Raw genomic sequence first — 20,548 nt, forward strand, 5'->3', positions numbered from 1 at the left:
GAGAACGTGCAAACTTCACAGTGGCCTGGGGCCGGAATTGAACCCGGGTCCTCGACGCCACAAGGCAGCAATGCTAACCACTGACCACCCTGCTGCCCAACCATGATCTTGTTGAATGTTGCAGCAGGCTCAAGGGCGAATGGCCTACTTCTGCTCGTTATTCGTAGCTGAAGACATAGCTGCCAATTGAGCAATGAAAATCAAGGATGGGAAAGAGGCCAGAATTGTGGAAGTGCAGACATCTCAAAGAGTTGTGAGGCTGGATGAAGTTACAGAGGTAGAGAGGGCCATGGTCATGGGGCAGAATTTGAAAACAAGAATGAACTTTTTTTAAAATCAAAATGCTGCCGACCAAGGAGCCAATATAGGTGATCGAGCAGAAAATATCCCACGAGTACATGCAAGGTCACAGATTCCCATCATGAAGGGATTCTTTCAGTTCCGTTAGTAATTAAGCATGATATAACTAACAGAATCAACAATTTGTATTTTTTGGTAGGGTGGGAAGGAGAAGAAGGATAGTAAAGATCATGGAGGTTATAAATTACACAAATAAGTAAAAGCAAGTGTACTAATTGCTCTATTCCAATTTTACTTAATCTTGACTAATAAGGCTTGTTACAGGTCAATATAAATTTCGTGAAGGAGTGATAATAAATAAAATAATTAGTATTTAAAGATAGTAATTAAAATTACTAGCCTATCCCCAAAATACTTCATTAGGTCTAAGTGCACAAAACCAGCAAAACCTTAATTGATTCTCTCCCTCTAGCAGAGCCAACAAGCCTCTTACCTCTCGTGTTGCTACTAACAGCAAAGTATCCATGACCATCATGACTGGGTTAATGTCAAACTCTGCAGGAACTCCGTTCGGCGGCAACTGAAGCAGCCCACTTGGGTCTTGATTGCTATGCCAGAAAACGATAACAAGTTACATCAAAACAATTGAAAATAATTTTAAATCTATGAATATAATATACAAATGAGCATCACAAAATACTGTATAGGACACCTAAAAGAGTGAAAGAAACACAACACATTTGGGGTCCACAGCGAAAAGTAGCTTTTGCTGCTTCTTATCCCTTTGGTCAAAGGACTCTTCTGACCTACTAACTCATACAGGCTGCCAAAGCATCTTTCTACTGACGAGCATTACTGATAAATTGTGTAAAAGAAAAAAATGGGAAATAATAGCATCCCTGGATGGATCCCACCAGAACACTGATATATTTTCCATGTGGGCGGACAGAGGGGAGAGAATTCTCGAGCCACAGTTACACAATACAGGCCAACTCTAATGTATCAGTCAGAACACTCTGTCCCTTAAGAACATTAAATCACAATGTGGTTTCTGAATTTTATTTTTAAATAAACTGAACATGAAGGTTTTATTACGAACAATCCCAAAAAGCATTGCATCAGACAGAATGAGCGTTGTTCCATTTTCAAAACGGAAGCAGGCCAAAAGGAAACTTAACAGTAGTGGCCATGGAAGAGCTCAATAAAAGTTCTTTATGGATACATTCACAGATGGAAATACATTTGTAACAAATGTCTGAAAGTTTTATTTTAGATTAATTAGCTCTCCGACATGGCATTGCACAAGGCGAGTTGGAAGATACGCGGCTCCTGTAAGGATGGGAGCATTATATTAACTAACCAATAGCTGGTTGCTCAGTTACACCAGTTCATTTTAGCAGATCCGCCCACATGACAGGAAAAGACATAACACCACGACGAAGTAGAGGACTTACAGTGAAGATGAGGATGACTGAGGATATGGGGTTGCTGGGTGCAGCAACAGGTGGAACATCTTAGAGGGGCAGAGGGAGAGTGGCAATAAAATTCAACGGTTTTAAATGATCCTGAGGGAAGTGAAATTGCTGGCAGAGTTTGGGAGAGGTCATGGGGTGATTTGGCGATCAAGGAATGGCACCCTCTACAGTTTGAGCAGGGATGGTGGTGGATGAGAGAGCCTGGCAAAGAGACTTTGATAAAGAGGCTGCCCACAATTTATGTTCAATAAATGGATACCTTTTGAACTGATTTTGCAAACATTCAATTTGTTAATATTGCAGAAAGTAAGAGAGCTGTTAGTCAAATAAGCAAGAGGCAATTTGCTGAAGCTCATCCTGAGATTCAGCACATTGCTATTGAATTTGTCCTTTTATAGATAACATTTCCTCCAGTTACCATCAACCTACAGTTCCCTTTTTCAGCTTCCCCACATCACAAGTGAGTTCAGTGTGGGTTCTGGCCTTCCAATAGGAAATAGTAATTTTCTGAGGAGTAAAATACCCCAGACTCTCTTTCCCTCGGTGGATGAATAGCATTAACACAACTCAAATCTCTATGCATCTAGGAACTGTGAATGCAAACGCACAATTTATTTTGTGACATCAATTTCATTCTGTATTATAACTTTACATAAATACAAACAAGTGTTATTTTCACTTACCTGTAGATCCATTAATATACCTTTATTAATAGACAAAACAGAATTGTTACTTTTCGTCCTCTACATACTTTGCACAGACAGCTTTGGCATAGTGGTAGGATTCATGCCTTTAAGTCAGAGCTCCTGGGTTCATGCCCCACTCTCGAGACTTAAGCACATAACCTGGGCTGATACTCCATTGCAGTAAAGTCGCCATACTCCCCAATGAGCTGACTGGTGGCGATTTAACCGGAGGATCACCACACCTCAGGCAAGGGACAAGGTTGAGAATAACCTCAGCCGGTATGGGAATTGAACCCCTGCTGTTGGCGTCATTCTGCATCATGAACCAGCTGTCTTGCCGACTGAGCTAACAGGCCTCCATTGTTGTACTGCAATGTTAAAGGTGCCAACATTTAGATGAGAATAAGACCAGTCTGCTGTCCCGGTGTAAAAGATCCCCTGGCACCAGCTGAAGAGTAGGGAAGTTCCCTTGGTGTCCTGGCCAATACTTAACAGAAGGTCTGGCCATTTTATCTCATTTCTATTTGTGGGATCTTGCTGTGTGCAAGCTGCCTGCTGTGTTTTTCTTCATTACACAGTGGCTACACTTCAAACGTACTCAATAAAACACTTTGGAACATCCAAAAGACATGAAAGAAACAAGACAAATGCAATTTATTTTTTCTTTCTAATCCCCATCCATTTTTTTTTCTATAAAAAACCTCATGCACTTTGGACTCACCTGAAATAATGACACAGGGACTGGAACGTAATTGTAGCAGATTGTGGTTGAAACGGTTCAGTGATCGTTTCCTGAAAAGTAAAAGAATATAAGTTGGGAGACCTGGGGGGGACGTACAATACAATGCGCAGGTTGCACATTAATCAAGAATAAAAAACCACGGGTGGCACAGTGGTTAGCTCTGTTGCCTCACGACGCCAAGGACTCGGGTTCGATCCCAGCCCGGGTCACCGTCCGTGTGGAGTTTGCACATTCTCCCAGTGCCTGCGTAGGTCTCACCCCCACAACCCAAAGATATACAGGGTAGGTGGATTGGCCACGCTAAACTGGCCCTTAATGGGGGAAGAAAAGAGAGAGAAAACCATGCCTGCATGTTATGCTGAACCTTACCATCATTTTAAAAAGCTGATCACGGCGGGTCTGTACATCAGGAAAAAAGATGGCCGCTCCACTAAGAATGGTATTTACAGCTTCCTTCCTCAGCATTGTTCCGGAAACAGTGTCATATTCTGCGTCATCCACTACTACTTAGAAAAAAGATGATATTCAGAGGTGCATGAATTAAGATTAATGCTACAGCCGTAGTGCTCAATACTGGGACATCAATGTCTCCACCGTGTACACTACAGAGCACTACAATGTGAACAAATACGTTATACAGACTGAAAATCATTTGTTCTCACATCCCCAACAGGTATGTACAGAGGGGCAGCACCATGGTACAGTGAAGAGCACTGCTGCCTTACAACGCCAGGAACCTGTGTTCAATTCCGACCTTGGGTGACTGTGTGGAGTTTGTACATTCCCCCATGTGGATAGAATAGAATCACTACTATAGTGCAGGAGGAGGCCATTCGGCCCATCAAGTCTGCTCCAACCCTTCAAGTGAGCACTCCACCCTTGTCCACCCACCCCACCCTGCTCTATTCCTGCAACCCTATAACCTAACCTGCACATCCTTGGACAAGAAGGGACAATTTCAGCATGGCCAATCCACCTACACCCTCCATCTTTGGAATGTGGAAGAAAACTGGAGCTTCCGAAGGAAACCCACGCAGACACGGGGAGAACGTACAAACTCCACACAGTTGTATCCAATTGTACCCGAGTCCCTGACGCTGTGATGCAGCAGTGCTAACCACTGTGCCACCATGACTGTGTGAGTTTCCTCCGGGTGCTCCAGTTTCCTCCCACACTTCAAAGATGTGCAGGTTAAGTGAATTGGCCAAATTAAATTGCCCCTTAGCGTCCAAAAAAAATTAGGTGAGGTTACGGAGGAAGGGCGGAGGCGTGGGTGGGGTGCTCCCTCGATGGGCTGAATGGCCTCCTTCTGCACTGTAGGGATTCTATTCTATAACTCTGAAAATACAGCACTAACAATCACCTGCTTAGACATACCAAAATTCTTATTTTAAAACCAACTAAGACATACACAAAACTCGAACAGCTAATGTAAGTATATCTGTCCCACGCATTACCTTTACAAAGGTAGACATAGAGATCCCGAGCAGATTCCCTATCAATAGGATGCTTTCTCTCAGTGTTCGGTTGTTCTGTGTCTTGTGCTTTTGCAGGTTGAGGAGATCCAGACAGTAACACCAAGCAATTCTGAAGCAGTTGTAACAAAATTGTCTGTGCTTGGAGGCACTCGAGTTCTCGACTGCAAGACACAAAAAAATGAAAGTTATATTTCCCATTTTACTCTTTCCTCAACAAAGACTGCTGGCTTGAAAGTTGACCCGCAGGCACACTTTCAAGAAAACTAATGTTTACTGAGGGCCACAACAGCATGGCAACGTCCAGGGATCCCATTAACTGCCAGGACCTATCAAAGTGAAAACATGGGCTAACTGGACTGTCGTTACGGCTGTATTTGGTTATTTATTTTGGGCTGTTCCTAATAGGCGTAGCGTCTGTGGAGCACAGTCGTTTAAACCAACAGGTGTGTGAAAACACTCCTAAACCCGGCTCCGTTCCACACCCACCCAACCCTACGTCTCCGTGCCAAAGGCCTGACTGCTCTCGACCCCGGCTCTACCTTCCCACTGATGTCAAAAGAGTGACAGGGATGAAATCAGGGAGTGGAAGCCAACAGGGATCTACAATTAACTCTACATCCAATAAAACAGGGAAAGTTGTTTTAAAAAAAACACTTAACCAAGGGTCTGCAGGTGGGCCATTAATTCAGAGACCATCACTGAGCTGAAGACATACCTCAAAGAGCATGTCTTCAGCTTGTGATATCAGAGGGGACATGACTTTTCCAGGACTGCACCGCACCACTAGGCCTCCCTCGCTAATGGATCCAAACTGCAGACTGGGAGTAAATTCCCACTGTCGCCTATGGAAATAGTAGGCATTAGGTTTTTTTATACACAGTCAACAACATACGTCTCCACTTTGCCACTGACCACAAAATCTAAGGCATTGGGCGCGATTCTCCGCCCCCCACGCCGGGTGGGAGAATAGCGGGAGGGCCTCCCGACATTTTTCACGCCCTCCCGCTATTCTCCCCCACACGCCCGACCCACGCCACGAATCGCCGCTCGCCGATTCTCCGAGGCCGATGGGCCGAGCAGCCGGGCCTTCATGCCCGTTTCAACACGGCAGCAAACACACCTGCTCGCTGCCGTCGTGAAACGGGCGCCAGATGGCCGTTTGGGGCATCTGGGGGCCCGACTGGCACGGCAGTACCACGGCCGTGCCAACGGGGGCATAGGCCCGCGATCGGTGCCCACCGATCACGGGCCGCGCATCCGTAACGGACGCACTCTTTTCCCTCCGCCGCCCCGCAAGATCAAGCCGCCACGTCTTGCGGGGCGGGTGAGGGAAAAGACGCCAACTGCGTATGCGCGGGTTGGAGTTGTCCAACCTGTGCATGCGCGGTTGACGTCATCGGCCGCGTCAGCCGGCGTGACGCTTGATGTGCAGCCTTGACGACCTTCGTCGAGGCCGGGCCGCCGTGACGCACGGGGCCGCGCTCCTATCCCCGCCCGGGCGGGGGGGGGGGGGGAAATCGGCCCCGGAAGTGGGCGTGAAGGCTGCCGTGGGTCACTGCCTGTCCCACGACAGCCTTTACGATTCTCCGCATTTGCGGAGAATCTCGCCCATTGAGTCATAACAGCATAGTATGAGACCTTTCTGCCCTTTGAGTCTATGATGGCTTTCTGTTCGTCCCATTTTCGCACTCTACTCACATGATCCTGCAAGTTTATTTCCCTAATGTGCGCATCCAATTACCTTTTGAAATCAGTGATCTTCTCTGCTTCCAACACTCTTATAAATTAACGAATTCCAAGTCATTATGAAAAAATGAAAAATGAAAATCGCTTATTGTCACGAGTAGGCTTCAATGAAGTTACTGTGAAAAGCCTCTAGTCGCCACTTTCCGGCGCCTGTCCGGGGAGGTTGGTACGGGAATCGAACCGTCCTGCTGGCCTGCTTGGTCTGCTTTAAAAGCCAGCGATTTAGCCCAGTGAGCTAAACCAGCATTATTACTTGCTGCATTAATCAGTTCTTCCTCACATCCTGTATTGCTTGTCAAAACCTTAAATCTGTGTCTTCCGGTTCTCGTACCATCAGCAAATGGGAACAGTTTTTCTTTGTATACCTTATTTAAACATCTTTCAAATCTCCCCTCAACCTCCTTTACTCCAAGGAGAAAATCTCCGGCTTCTCCAACCTAACCTTGTAATTCTCATTTCAGGAGCCATTTTGGTAAATCACCTCCGCACCCTCTCAAGAACCCTCTCATTTTCCTAAAGTGTAACGACCTGAACTGAATGCAATTTTCTAATCAGACCTTTATGTAATTTACAGTGAATTATCACTTGGCTTCACCCCTGTCTCGGTTCATCTACTGCTGAAACACTCATTCAGTTCTTCGTCACCATTAAACATGACTATTCCCACACATGTCTGGCTGGTCTCTCACATTCTACCCTCCATAAATTTGAGTGGTCTTAACTCACAGCAAGTCCTGTCTACCGATTACCTCTGTGCTCACTGACCTACAGTGGCTCCGGTTGAAACGATGTCTTGGTCTTAAAATGATCATCTTTGTTTTCATATTTCCCAATGGCTTTGTCCTTCCTATCTCTGTAATCTCCTGCAGCTCCCTGCTCCACACCGCCCCTCTCCCAATTCCTCACTGTGGACAAGTAGGAAGCAGCGAGGGGAGTGGAAGAGAAAAGTGGCGAGAGGGGCAGCAAATGGGAGGGAGTGAGGGGTTAGGTGAGTGGTGTAGTGAAGTGGGCAGGCAGGAAAGCAGCGAGCAAAGTGGTAATTTTTTTAACCAAAAGACTGAGCATGTGCAGGAACCACGCTAAAACTAAAACGGTGGCAGTGCCAATCGGGTAATTTACAAATAGTGCAAAATCCAAAACGTACTATTACAGCTTATTTTAATGATGATACCTGTATAAGTCTACGCTGTTGTTGTTGAATGTAAAATGAAGAAACAAGCCACTCAGCCTAACTGCTTGCGTGCTTACACTCCACACAACCTCTCATAAACAATCAGCAGAATCCTGCCATTCCTTTTTCTCGCATAGTTATCCAGCTTTTCCTTAAATAAATTGATACTGTTTGCCTCAACTGCTCCTTGTGGAGGGAATTCAACACCTAATCACTCTCCGTAAGGAGATTTTTCCTGAATCCCTATTTCATTTATTAGTAACTATCTTATATGTAAGGCTCCTTGTTTTAGTCACCTAAACTACCAAACCATCATTAACTTTGAGACCTGTATTACACCCCCCTTCTCTTTCATAGGGGAAACAGTCAGAACCAGTTCCATTTCAAATTGACAGCTAGGGTATAGTTAGGAGTAATCCACACACTTAAGTCCAACAAACATGCGCCCTACCCAATGATATCTATTGAATTATTGATCTGAAATTATGCTCTCCTCACTTACATTTGTCAAATTACAAGACATTATTGCCTTTCAAATGACCCTGTCAAACAAACTTTCATACACACAACTTCCCAGAAGCTGAAGACATTCAGTTAACAGTTCCAAAACTGAAAGTCTGCAAAGCTATCTTAACTGTGGTTTCTGCAATTTGTCTAACCTGGTGTGTTGGCTTAATTTTTGTTCATCACCATAGCAACAAGTCTGATTGTGTTGCTGGTGCCACCCGCGTCTAAGCAGAGATCAGGCAGTCTGGCCAAAGCGTTGAAGTAAGAGCCAGGAGCAGAGCGCCAGTCATGCCGACTTAGAAACTGAAATTAAGAAGCAATACTATTTGTTTGCATTGACTAGTTGCAGCACCGCAAGGAGGCCATTCCACCCACTCTGCCCATACCTGTTCTCTGCAAAAAGCAATTCCTGGCTCTGAAGAAGTCATACGGATTCCAAACATTAACTCTGTTTTCCCTCTCCACACAAGCTGCTGCTGAGTCTTCCCAACATTTTCTGATTTTATTCCAGCTAGTTCTAGTGCCAGTTCCCCTCCCGTTTCCTGCTGCCCTCCAATCTGTTTCTCTGCTGATTATTGTCCAAGGCCCTCTTGAAAGCTACAATTAAAACTGCCTCCACCATATTCTCAAGCACCCTAACCTCTCGCCGTGTAAAAAAAAAAGGTTTTCCTCATGTTGTTTGTTCCTTTGCCGATCACCTTAAATCGTTGTTCTCGGGACCTAGTCCCTTCTGCCAATGGGAGTCCAGATCCCTCTTGATTTTGAACACCTCCATAAAATCTCCCCTTAATCTTTTCTTCTCCAAGGGGAATAGCCACAGCTTCCTCAACCCATCTACATAACTGATTCCTTATTCCCGGAACCATTCTGTGCCTGCTCTGTGACTTCGCATCTTTCCTAAAATGTGATGGCCGGAACTGGACGTAATTCTCCAGGTGAGGCCAAAATCAGTTCTTTTCAGAAGTATTTGTTATAACTTGCTCACTTTTGCATTCTACACCTCTATTTTATAAGTATCCTATATGCTTTATGAACCACTTTTTCAACCTGTTTGGCCACCTTCAATGATTTGCGCATGTTTATCCCCAGCTCCCTCTGCTCCAGCACCCTCTTTAGAATTGCTCCCTTTGTTTTACACTGGCTCTCCTTGTTCTTCCTACCAAACCTCTCACTTATAGAACCGAAGAAACCCTACTGTGCAGAAGGAGGCTATCAGGCCCATTGAGTCTGCATCGTTCCTCTGTAAGAGCGGCCTACATAGGCCCACACCCCCACCCTATCCCCATAACCCAGTTACCCCACCTAACCTTTTTAGATACTATTCTTTTTTTTTTTTAAACGCATTTTATTCAAACTTGTATCAAAGTAGGTTACAGCAATAAACACCCCGGGAACGAACAGCTCCCTGCGACAAACACGGTCACAAACATCCCCCACCTTTTCTCAAACTCCCCTGCTGAGCCCCTTAACTCATACTTTGTCTTCTCTAACCGCAGGAATTCATACCAGTCACCCAACCATGCTGCTACCCCCGGGTGGCAATGCCGGCCGCTAATCTAGCAAAATTCGTCGCCGTGCAATCAGAGAGGCGAAGGCCAAGACATCGGCCTTGCTCCTCTCCATGAGCTCCGGCTTCTCTGAAACCCTAAATATCGCCACCAAAGGGTCCGGGTCCACTCCTTCCTCCACTATCCTGGCTAAGACAGCGAACACTCCCGCCCAGAATCTTCCCAATTTTTCACAACCCCAAAACATGTGCGCATGATTCACTGGCCCCCGCCCACACCTCTCACACACATCTGCTACCTCTGAAAGAACCCACTCATTCTCGCCCGAGTCATATGCAACCTGTGCACCATCTTAAACTGTATCAGGCTCATCTTTGCACAAGAGGAGGTCCCGTTTACCCTTCACAGTGCCTCACTCCATACTCCCCAATTGATCTCCATTCCCAACTCCGCTTCCCATTTCTCCTTGATCTTCACCACCTGCTCGTCTCCCTGCTCCCCCAGCCACTTATATATATCCCCAATTCTTCCCTGCCCTTCCACATCCGGAAGCAGCAGTCACTCCAGCAGGGTGTATCCCGGCACTCTAGAGAATCCCTTCCAGACATTTCATGCAAAGTCCCGAACCTGTAGATACCTGAACTCACTACCCCTCGGCAGCTCTACCCTCTCTCTTAGCTCCTCCAGACTGGTGAACCCTGCCTCCAAATGCAAATCCCTCACCTTGACAGCACCACTTCCCTCCACCTCCTGTATATACTATACACTATCCATCCCCATCCATCCCCCCCCCTCCCCCCTCCCCCCCAGCTCAAACCCATGATTCTCGCACAGCTGCGTTAGCAACATCACTTCCACCCTAAAATGCCTCCTCAGCTGATTCCATATCTTCACTGTCGACTGTACCATTGGGCTCCCTGGATACCTACGCGGAGCCATTGGCAATGCTGCCGTCACCATAGCCCTCAAACTAGACCCCTTACATGATTCCTCCTCCATCCTAATCCACTCTACCCTTTCTCCTTCCCACCATCGCCGCATCTTGTCCACATTCGCCGCCCAATAATAATGAAGCAAGTTTAGCAACGCCAACCCCACCTGCTGCCTCTGTAGCAGGGTCCTCCCCACCCTCAGCGCCTTCCCCTCCCAAACAAAGTCAGAGATGATTGTGTCCACTTTCCGAAAAAAGGCCTCTGGTATAAAGGTCGGGAGAGCCTGAAGGATAAACAAGAACCTCGGCAGAATATTCATTTTCACCACTTGGACCCTCCCCACCAACGTTAAGTGCAGTGTATCCCACCTCTTAAGATCCAGATGACACTAAAGTCGGTGGAGTTGTGGACAGTATGGAAGGATGTTGCGAGTTACAGAGGGACATAGACAAGCAGCAGAGCTGGGCTGAGGGGTGGCAAATGGAGTTTAATGCAGAAAAGTGTGAGGTGATTCATTTTGGAAGGAATAACAGGAAGACAGAGTACTAGGCTAATGGTAAGGTTCTTGGTAGTGTGGATGAGCAGAGAGATCTCGGTGTCCATGTACATGGATCCCTGAAAGTTGACACCCAGGTTGATAGGGTTGTTAAGAAGGCGTACGGTGTGTTAGCTGTTGTTGGTAGAGGCATTGAGTTTCGGAGCCATGAGGTCATGTTGCAGCTGTACAAACCTCTGGTGCGGCCGCATTTGGAGTATTGCGTGCAGTTCTGGTCGCCGCATTATAGGAAGGATGTGGAAGCATTGGAAAGGGTGCAGAGATTTACCAGGATGTTGCCGGGTATGGAGGGACGATCTTATGAGGGAAGGCCGAGGGACTTGAGCTGTTTTCGTTAGAGAGAAGAAGGTTAAGAGGTGACTTAATTGAGACATACAAGATGATCAGAGGATTAGATAGGGTGGACAGTGAGAGCCTTTTCCATTGGCTGGTGATGTCTAGCACGAGGGGACATAGCTTTAAATTGAGGGGAGATAGATATAGGACAGATGTCAGAGGTAGTTTCTTTACTCAGAGAGTAGTAAGGGCGTGGAATTCCCTGCCTGCAACAGTAGTTGACTCGCCAACATTAAGGGCATTTAAATGATCATTGGATAGACATATGGATGATAAGGGAATAGTGTAGATGGGCTTTAGAGTGATTTCACAGGTCAGCGCAACATCGAGGGCTGAAAGGCCTGTACTGCGCTGTAGTGTTCTATGTTCAATGTTCACAGAAGGCGGCCTCCTGCAGGCCTTCCCCTCCCCCACCCACACAAGGGCTTCTCCTGAACTCCAGGTAGCCTTCTCCAAAAGCAAACAAACAGATGTTAAACACAAACAGTCCCATAAAACAGGAGAGGGGGGGATGGGAACGTCCATCCCCACATAAACCTTTCACCCCTACATCTCCTTACAATCTCAACATTGAACAGAACCCCCCCCCCCCCCCCCCCCCCCCCCGCAAAAAAAAGGCGAAAATCCCCCAATTCCTACACCCACTTCACACATGCTCCCGACCATTACTTAGTGCCAGCATCCCGATTCCCAAGCATTATCTACTCAGTTCTTCCCCAGTTTATGCTCCTTAATGAAGTCTTCGGCCGCTTCTGGGGTCTCGAAATAATAGTCCCGGCCTCCGAACATCCCCCATAGTATCGCCGGGTAGAGCACCCCAAAACTGATCTGCCGCCGGTACAGCACCGCCGTGGCTTTGTTGAAACCCGCCCGGCGTTTTGCCAACTCGGCTCCGATGTCCTGGTAAATACGGACGTTATTTCCCTCCCAGTTGCAGCTTCACTTCTCCCTAGCCCACCGTAGAATTTTCTCTTTCTCCACAAATTTCTGGAGTCTCACGATCACCACCTGCAGCGGCTCCCCAGCTCTAGGCTTTTGCCTCAGAGACCTATGCACTCGGCCCACTTCAGGTGCCTTACCTAGCACTCCTTCTGCTATCAGCCCCTCCAGCATCCTCAAGACGTACCTCGTGGCACTCACACCTTCCAATCCTTCAGGCAGGCCCACTATTCTTAGGTTCTGCCTTCTCGAGGCATTCTCCTGCTCCTCCATATTTGCCCTCAGCATTTTACAAGGAGCCCCACCTCCACCTCCAGAGCCACCACACGATCGCTGTAGTCAGAGGTCACTCCTTTAATCTCCCGAATCTGTGACCCCTGCACCTCCAAACATCTCTCCATCTGCTCCAAACTACTCTTCAGGGGTGCCACAGCTTCTGCAATGGACTTTGCATGATCCTCATGCATTTCTTTCCTCTGTTTATGGAATTCCTCCTTGATAAAAGTCATCAGTTCCTGTATCTGGGGCCTTACAGCTTGCCCTCCCTTGCCTGCATGCTGGAAGAGACTATCTGTGAAGCACAAGACTGTTTCAACTTTCCAGCCGAACCTCTCACTGTTTTCTGCCGAGTCCAGTGATCAGAAGACATACCATTCCAGGGGTAAACTACTCCTCTAACATTCACCTACGCCTTTTCATCAAAATTCCACCCAGATCTGGGTAAAAAGAGCTCTTTTCTGTACTTTATAATAGGAACAGCCCTTTACGTGACCAATTACTCCATGGTCACAAGCGGAAGTAACCTTTTTAGATACTAAGGGGCACTTTTAGCATGGTCAATTCACCTAACCTGCACACCCCTCTGCGTCCTCAAATGCACATCATCCAGTCCTGGTGACTTATTAATTTTAAGTTCAGCCAGTCTATCTAATACTTCCTCTTTATCAATTTGCAGCCCACGCAAGATCACAACCACCGCCTTTTTCACTATGATTTGGGACTTCTTCCTTAATGCAAAGTAGTCAGCTAGTATCTTTGCCATGCTCTTTGCCTCCATGCATAAATCCACTTAGGCCCATTTTATGACCCTTTTACTATTTGTATGCCGCAGAAGACATTTGGATTCCCTTTTACGTTAGCTGCTAGTCTCTTCTCATACCCTCTCTTTGTTACTCTTGAATTCAACATGGTTCAATTTGCATTTCAAAATACAACTTTCAAGGTATTTGGTTCCACTTGAGAGATGTTTTGAAGTCACCGAGAACAGTGAACCCTTCGTGAAATTATAGATCTTTACAACTTTCCACTTGACAGTTATTTAGGCAATTTGCAGCCCACAAGGATGTAGTTGCTGCACCCGTCTTTCCTGTATCCAAGTTAAGTACCAATAAGTTACACCATACAGTAGTGAAATATGCGCCCACAATTCATAGCCTGGCAGATAGGAACATAGGAGGATTAGGCCATTCAGTCCATCGATCCTGCTTTCACATTCTATCAGATCATGGCTGATCATCTACTTCTCCGCCACTTCCCCCGTGTTAAAATCCCGGACCAAACCCCAACATTTGTTCGGATACCAGACAAGAACCCCACTTTGCTTTTAATTTGTAAAAACTGTGAGGAAAGGATTCTTCACCCCAGAGTGATGATTCTGATAAATAGGTACCTTTTATGTTACAACAAATTTTAATTTAAATATAGAATTAACCACATTCTTAAAGAAAATAACTTTACAATTATCAGTTAAACTGTTAGTTCTGAAACACAAGGAAAAACATATTTACTATCCATACCTGCTACTAACTTCAATTAAGCAAACAGCTCAAATGCCACTTATAAATGTTAACAGAACAGGTTTACTTGCTTATCTGTGCAGACCTTTGGAAAGAGACCCTGTAAATAACCTGAAAATCCTTCTGTCTTGGCAAACTCTGCTGCTCAATCTGACAGCATTCTGAAAAAAACTGCTGTTTGACTTAAAAACTTCCACCAGGCTGCAAAACTACAGCAGACCTGGTTCATCCCATTAATTACATCATCTGTATCCCACAATGTTCGATTCCTGGCTGGGTCACTGTCTGTGTGGAGTCTGCACGTCCTCCCCCTGTGTGCGTGGGTTTCCTCCGGGTGCTCCGGTTTCCTCCCACAGTCCAAAGATGTGCGGGTTAGGTGGATTGGCCATGCTAAATTGCCCGTAGTGTCCTAATAAAAAAAGTAAGGTTAAGGGGGGGGTTGTTGGGTTACGGGTATGGGGTGGATACGTGGGTTTGAGTAGGGTGATCATGGCTCGGCACAACATTGAGGGCCGAAGGGCCTGTTCTGTGCTGTATTGTTCTATGTTCTATGTAATGATGCTCGATCACCTGTTTAGCTAGGACTACATATAATCCCTCAAATTATCTATTTCCGGGGAATCTCCAGCAATCATAACAATGTTCCATTAGGCACCTCTCTGTAAACAGGTAAATGGTTAAAATTAATAATGACCTCACCTTTTATGACCGCTTAATTGCAGCTTTAGCAGACACAAAGTCTGGATACCTGAACCTGTGTTCTTTAATAACACTGCAACAAATATCTATCATAACTCAGACTTTTAAAAAATCTTACTGCAACAAATATACAATACAATACTAATTTTGTATATTCATCACAGTTCTTCTGGGTACATAAATCCTTTTGTGATGGAGACCATCATATGATTTGTTTTCCAAAATGCTTGCTGCACTTACATGCTAGCTCTTCATGATTCACGAACAAGGACACCCAGGACCCTTTGGATATCACCATTTCCCAATCTCTCACCATTTAAGAAATGCTTTGCCTTTCTGTTTTTCCTACTAAAGTGAACTTCTCACTTCTCATGGAAACATAGAATTCCTACAGTACAGAAAGGAGGCCATTTGTCCCATCGAGTCTGCATCTGCAGTCTTGAAATGGCATCCCACCTAGGGTTAGGCCCCCACCCTAGCCTCGCAACCGAGTAACCTCACCTAACCCTTTGGACACCAAGGGACAATTAATCATGGCCAATCCATCTTACCTGCATACCTTTGGACAGTGGGAGGAAGCCAAAGCACCCGGTGGAAACCCACAGACAAAGGGAGGTAAACTGAATATTAATTCTTCCCTTCTGAAAGACAACTTTCAACTTCTGCAAATGATTTTACCAAAAGCTCGATTATCAACATTCCCAAACTTAAAATATTTAAAATAATCAGCACAGCAAACTAATCCCTTAATTAAAAAATGCCCCAAGTCTCAAAGAAATAAGAACATTTTTAGCAGAAGGGCTTTATGTGCTTTGAGTTCCATTGTCTTGGTTTTCAGTGTGCTGGATTAGACTCTTTGGAATAAAGCATACTGCGTCGGGATAAGTCCCAGGTTCAATTCTAGGTTGAAGTGAGTACATTTTGTCTCAGTGCAACTCGGCTATTAAACAGGAAGACCTTCAGATACAGTTCCACGCACACCAACAGAACTGGGCTCTGCTGCGGAGGTTGTGGTTCAATGGTAGCACTCTCACCCGAGTCAGAAGCTGTGGGTTCAAGTCCCACTCTAGAATCCAAAATCAAGGCTGATGTCCCCATGCTGTACTTTTGGTGGGCTGCATTATCAGAGATACTGTCCTTTAGTTAAAACCTCAAACTAAGGCTCTCAAAGGTGGACATAAGACATACCATTGCATTGCTCCACAGTGACTACACTTCAAAAGTATTTCATTGGTATAAAGCACTTTGCGATGTCCTGAGATCATGCAAGTCTTTACTCTCTCTTTCTGTTGGTACCCCAGCTTTGACTCATCTCCTTCGCCCCTAGCTTTCCATAAGTCCCTGTTTCAGGTCACAATGAGGAATGTGAGGTCCAGGTGCCAGAACAATCATCTAAAGATTCTACTCCAACTTGAATTTCTCCACCAGGAGAAGTTGAAATGAGAGGGAGGGGGAAAATTGTTGGCTTACTTTTGTCTGAATTTTTCATAGAAGTTCCAGAAGAGTTGCAGGTTAAGATCTGAAAAGTCCAGGTATGGTTTCTGTTTTAACCTCCGCTCTCTCAATTCTGCCTACAGATAAATAAAGTGCAACAATTAACCATCAAATCAGCGGGCAACACAACCGAAAAACAATACAGACCATACTGAATGCCAATTATGTTCCATTATGTGAAAGGTTCAGTGAGGTCTTTGCTAGGCAGGCATTTCTTAAATTTAATTCATGGGTGTGAGCATTGCTGACTAGGCTAATATTTATTGCCCACCCTCAAATGCCTTTGAGTGGGTGGTGATGAACTGCCTACTTAAACTGCTACAGTCCATGTGGTGTAGGAACACGCATTGTGCTATTTGAGAAAAAGTTCCAGGATTTTGAGCCAGCGACTGTGAAGGAATGAGGATATAGTTCCAAGTCAGGATGTTGAGTGGCTTGGAGGTGAACTTGCCTGGAGCTTATGATGTTATAATACTGTTCGAACAAAAATTATATACAGTCCTAATCAGGATGGATTTGCTGAAGGCAAATTGCTTCCAACTAACTTAGAAGCACAGAATCCCTACAGTGCAGAAGGAAGCTGTTCAGCCCATCGAGTTTGCACTGGCCCTTGGAAAGAGCACCCTTCACAAGGCCACGCCTCCACCCCATCCCCATAACCCAGTAACCCCACCTAGTCGTTGGGACACAAAGGGGCAATTTATCATGGCCAATCCATCTAACCTCCACATCTTTGGACTGTGGGAGGAAACCGGAGCACCGGAAGGAAACCCATGCAGACATGGGGAGAAAGTGCAAACTCCACATAGTCACCTAAGGCAGGAATTGAACCCGGTCCCTGGAGCTTGACTGAGTTCTCAGAGGGAATTAATTAATTTTGTGTGTCGATAGACTTTCAAAAGGCATTTGATAACGAATTGCATAATCTGACTTGTTCGGAAAATTGAAGCCCTCAAGATTAAAGAGGCATTGGCAATGTGAATGCAAATTTTGGTAAGAGATAGAAAGTGCACAGTAGGAGTGAACATTCATTTTTCACACTGGAGGAGAACGTACATTTGTGTTCCTTAGGGGTTAATATTAGGATCACTGCTCTTTCTGAAAGACCCAGATTCTGGCACATAGGGCATAATTTCACATTTGCAGATAACATGAAACTCAGAAACATAGCAAACAGTGAAAAGGGCAGTAACAGGCTTCAGACATAAACAGACTGGCAAATAGCTAACGGCGAACATCAGCCACCAGTTGAACGTGATTATGACCCCAACCAGGGAGGGGACACCAGAGGTGATCGCCTCCCTGGGCACTAAGAAAGCTTTCTATCGAGTAGAATGGAGGTACCTCATGGAGGTGCTTTGAACAGTTTAGGTTTGGGCCAATGCTCACCTCATGGGTGAAACTACTGTACAGCGCTTCCATGGCGAGCATGCGCATGAACGCCACTACTCTGAATATTTCCGGCTGCACAGAGGCAGGAAGCAGGATTGCCCCTTGTCCCCACTGCTGTTCACACTGGCAATTAAGCCATTGGCCATCATTCTCAGAGAGGCAAAGGGTGAAAGGGCATCCAGAGAGGAGGCAGGGAGCACAGTGTTTCACTCTATGCAGATAACCTGCTCTACATCTCGAAGGCCCTAGCCAGCATGGGCAAGATAATGGAATTCTGAAGGAGTTTGGATCCTTCTTGGGATACAAACTATACCTGAGCGAGAGCGAAATCCTCTCAATCAACCTTCTGTGTGAGAGGAGCAAAGCTGAAGATGCTGCCATTCAAACTGGCCCAAAAACCAAGTTCAGGTACCTGGGGATAGATAGCTCACAACTGGACACAGCTCCATAAGTGGAACCTGTCCAGCCTGCTGGAGGTGGTGAGGAGTGACCTACGTATATGGGACTCACTCCCGCACTCCCTGGTAAAAGTGGGTAGCATTGCTGCTTCACAGCTCCGGGGTTCCAGGTTCGATTCCCGGCTCAGGTCACTATCTGTGCAGAGTCTGCACGTTCTCACAGTGTCTGCGTGGGTTTCCTCCGGATGCTCCGGTTTCCTCCCACAAGTCCCGAAAGACAGGCTGTTAGGTAATTTGGACATTCTGAATTCTCCCTCTGTGTACCCGAACAGGCGGCGGAATGTGGCGAATAGGGGCTTTTCACAGTGACTTAATTGCAGTGTTAATGTAAGCCTATTTGTGACAATAAAGATTATTATAAATTATTATAAAATTGAACATTTTGCACATTCTCCATGTGTGTGCGTGGGTCTTGCCCCCACAACCCAAAGATGTGCAGGGTAGGTGGACTGGTACCGCTAATTTGCGCCTTAATTGGAAAAAATTTTAAAATAACATTTTTTTTAAATGAACATGCTGCCGAGGTTCCTCTTCCTATTCAGATGACTCCCGATCTCCATCCCCAAATTCTCCTTCACCAGGGTGGATAACCTGATCATGGCCTTCGTCTGGCTGGAAAGAACCCGAAGATACAGAAAACTATCCTACAAAGAGGGTGACATATGGGGACTTGGCTCTGCCGAACCTCCTGTTCTATCACTGGGCAGCAAACACAGAGCAGATGTGGGGGGTGTTTGAAAGAGCTGGAGGGGAGGGTGTGAGGATAGCGGCAGCAGCCCCTGAGGCCGGAGGGGGTTTGGGCTCTGGTTTGGGCTCTGATTTCTGGCAATCACAGGTTTGTCCCGGGGGGGATTTTGGAAGTGTTCGGTGACGTGGGGCTGGATTCTCCATTCCTGTATTCTAAGTGTTGACGCCAACGGAGTATCCAAGGAGTTCCACAACGGAAGAATCGGTGCCACACCCGCACCGATTCCGCTACCGGTGAGGGGCTAGCACCGTTGCCACGTGGAACACCCGTAGAACACGCAAAAAATGGTGGGGGAAATCGCCGGGTCCATGAAGGACACGCAGTGCTGACAAGTTGTAGCCACGTGTACACTATACACCAGCCACACTCGCACCGATCGCGCCCGAATAGATGGCACCGGTTTTGCTGGACCGGGTCCCCGTCCACCCCGACCCCACCTCCCGTCAACTCCCCCACTACTCCCCCCAGCCCTGGCAGAAGCCCCTCGGCCAGAAACACATCTGTAGGCAAGGTATGGCGGTGCTGGACACTGTCCATACACCCGCTCTCTCTGCAGCCACCATGCCAGGTTCATGACTGTTCAGACCACAGATGGGCTGCGCCGTCGGGAACTCGGCCCATCGGAGGCGGAGCATCGCGGGTGGGCCCGATAATTCTGTTGCAACTGCGCATGGCACACGTCGCAATGATGCCGATTTGGAGGGGGCGGAGCATTGTGACCCGGCATCTAAACAGGCGCCTGCCGCGATTTCGAAACCGGGGAAAGGAGAACCTCGCCCGTGATTTCTGAGTCGCTGAGGGTGAAGGTGGTCCCCAGTCCAGAATTGGCAATTTTTGGTGTGTCAGAAGACCCGGGAATCCAGGGGAGTGAGAGAGGCCAACATTTTGGCTACCAACGCTCTGGTAGCCCGGAGACAGATCCTGTTGGGATTGAGGGACCTGGGGATACCGAACCCGGAGTTGTCGGTGAGCAACCTCGCGGAATTCCTTTGGTTGGAAAAACTCAAGTTCGCCTTGAGAGAGTCAGGAGAAGGGTTTGCCCGGAGATGGAAACAGTTAATTGATTTCTTCCAGGATAGTTCAGTCAGCATGCAGGAGGGGGTACCTTGGGATTAAAAAAGGAGGCAGAGTGGGTGGAGGGCAACAGCAGGGATGATGGGACATGGGGGTGTTGGTTATTTATTTGTTATGAGATTTCCTGTTCGTTCCCTTTTTGGTTTTGTGTGATGTATATATATGCCTTAAGAAAAACATTTTTTTTTTAAAAGAAAGAACCGGAGGGGGAATGGGTGCAGATGGAGGAGGCCTCCCCCACGGGGCATCCCTCTGGGCGCTGACCACAGCCTCACTCTCATTCTCTTCAGCCAAGCATTCGAGGAGCCCAGTGGTAATATCCACATTGCGGACCTGGAATCAGCTCAGTCACCACTTCAAACTGGGTGATATGTCAGTTGTAGCCCCCATCTGCAGGAGCCACAAAGTTATCCCGGCCAAAATAGGCGGCACCTCAAAACATGGCGAGAGGCTGGAAAGGTACTGATGGTGAGAGACATGTACATGGACGGCAGAGGAGCGATCCTGGGGG

General features: G+C 46.6%; 1 protein-coding gene across 3 annotated transcripts in view; it reads right to left on the reverse strand.

The window, feature by feature from the left end:
* The window catches only part of zzef1 (zinc finger, ZZ-type with EF hand domain 1), a 371,817-nt gene that overhangs the window by 258,380 nt on the left and 92,889 nt on the right, over window positions 1–20,548 (reverse strand). For all 3 annotated transcript variants that reach the window (XM_038813628.1, XM_038813629.1, XM_038813630.1), the window contains exons 14-18: window positions 16,342–16,442; window positions 4,661–4,842; window positions 3,573–3,706; window positions 3,183–3,253; window positions 794–908 (exon numbers count right to left, since the gene is read on the reverse strand). In XM_038813628.1, the coding sequence (XP_038669556.1) occupies window positions 794–908; window positions 3,183–3,253; window positions 3,573–3,706; window positions 4,661–4,842; window positions 16,342–16,442 (603 nt within the window). The remainder of the gene's footprint in view (window positions 1–793; window positions 909–3,182; window positions 3,254–3,572; window positions 3,707–4,660; window positions 4,843–16,341; window positions 16,443–20,548) is intronic.

Source organism: Scyliorhinus canicula, chromosome 12 (assembly GCF_902713615.1).
Source record: "Scyliorhinus canicula chromosome 12, sScyCan1.1, whole genome shotgun sequence".
Taxonomy (NCBI): Eukaryota; Metazoa; Chordata; class Chondrichthyes; order Carcharhiniformes; family Scyliorhinidae; genus Scyliorhinus; species Scyliorhinus canicula.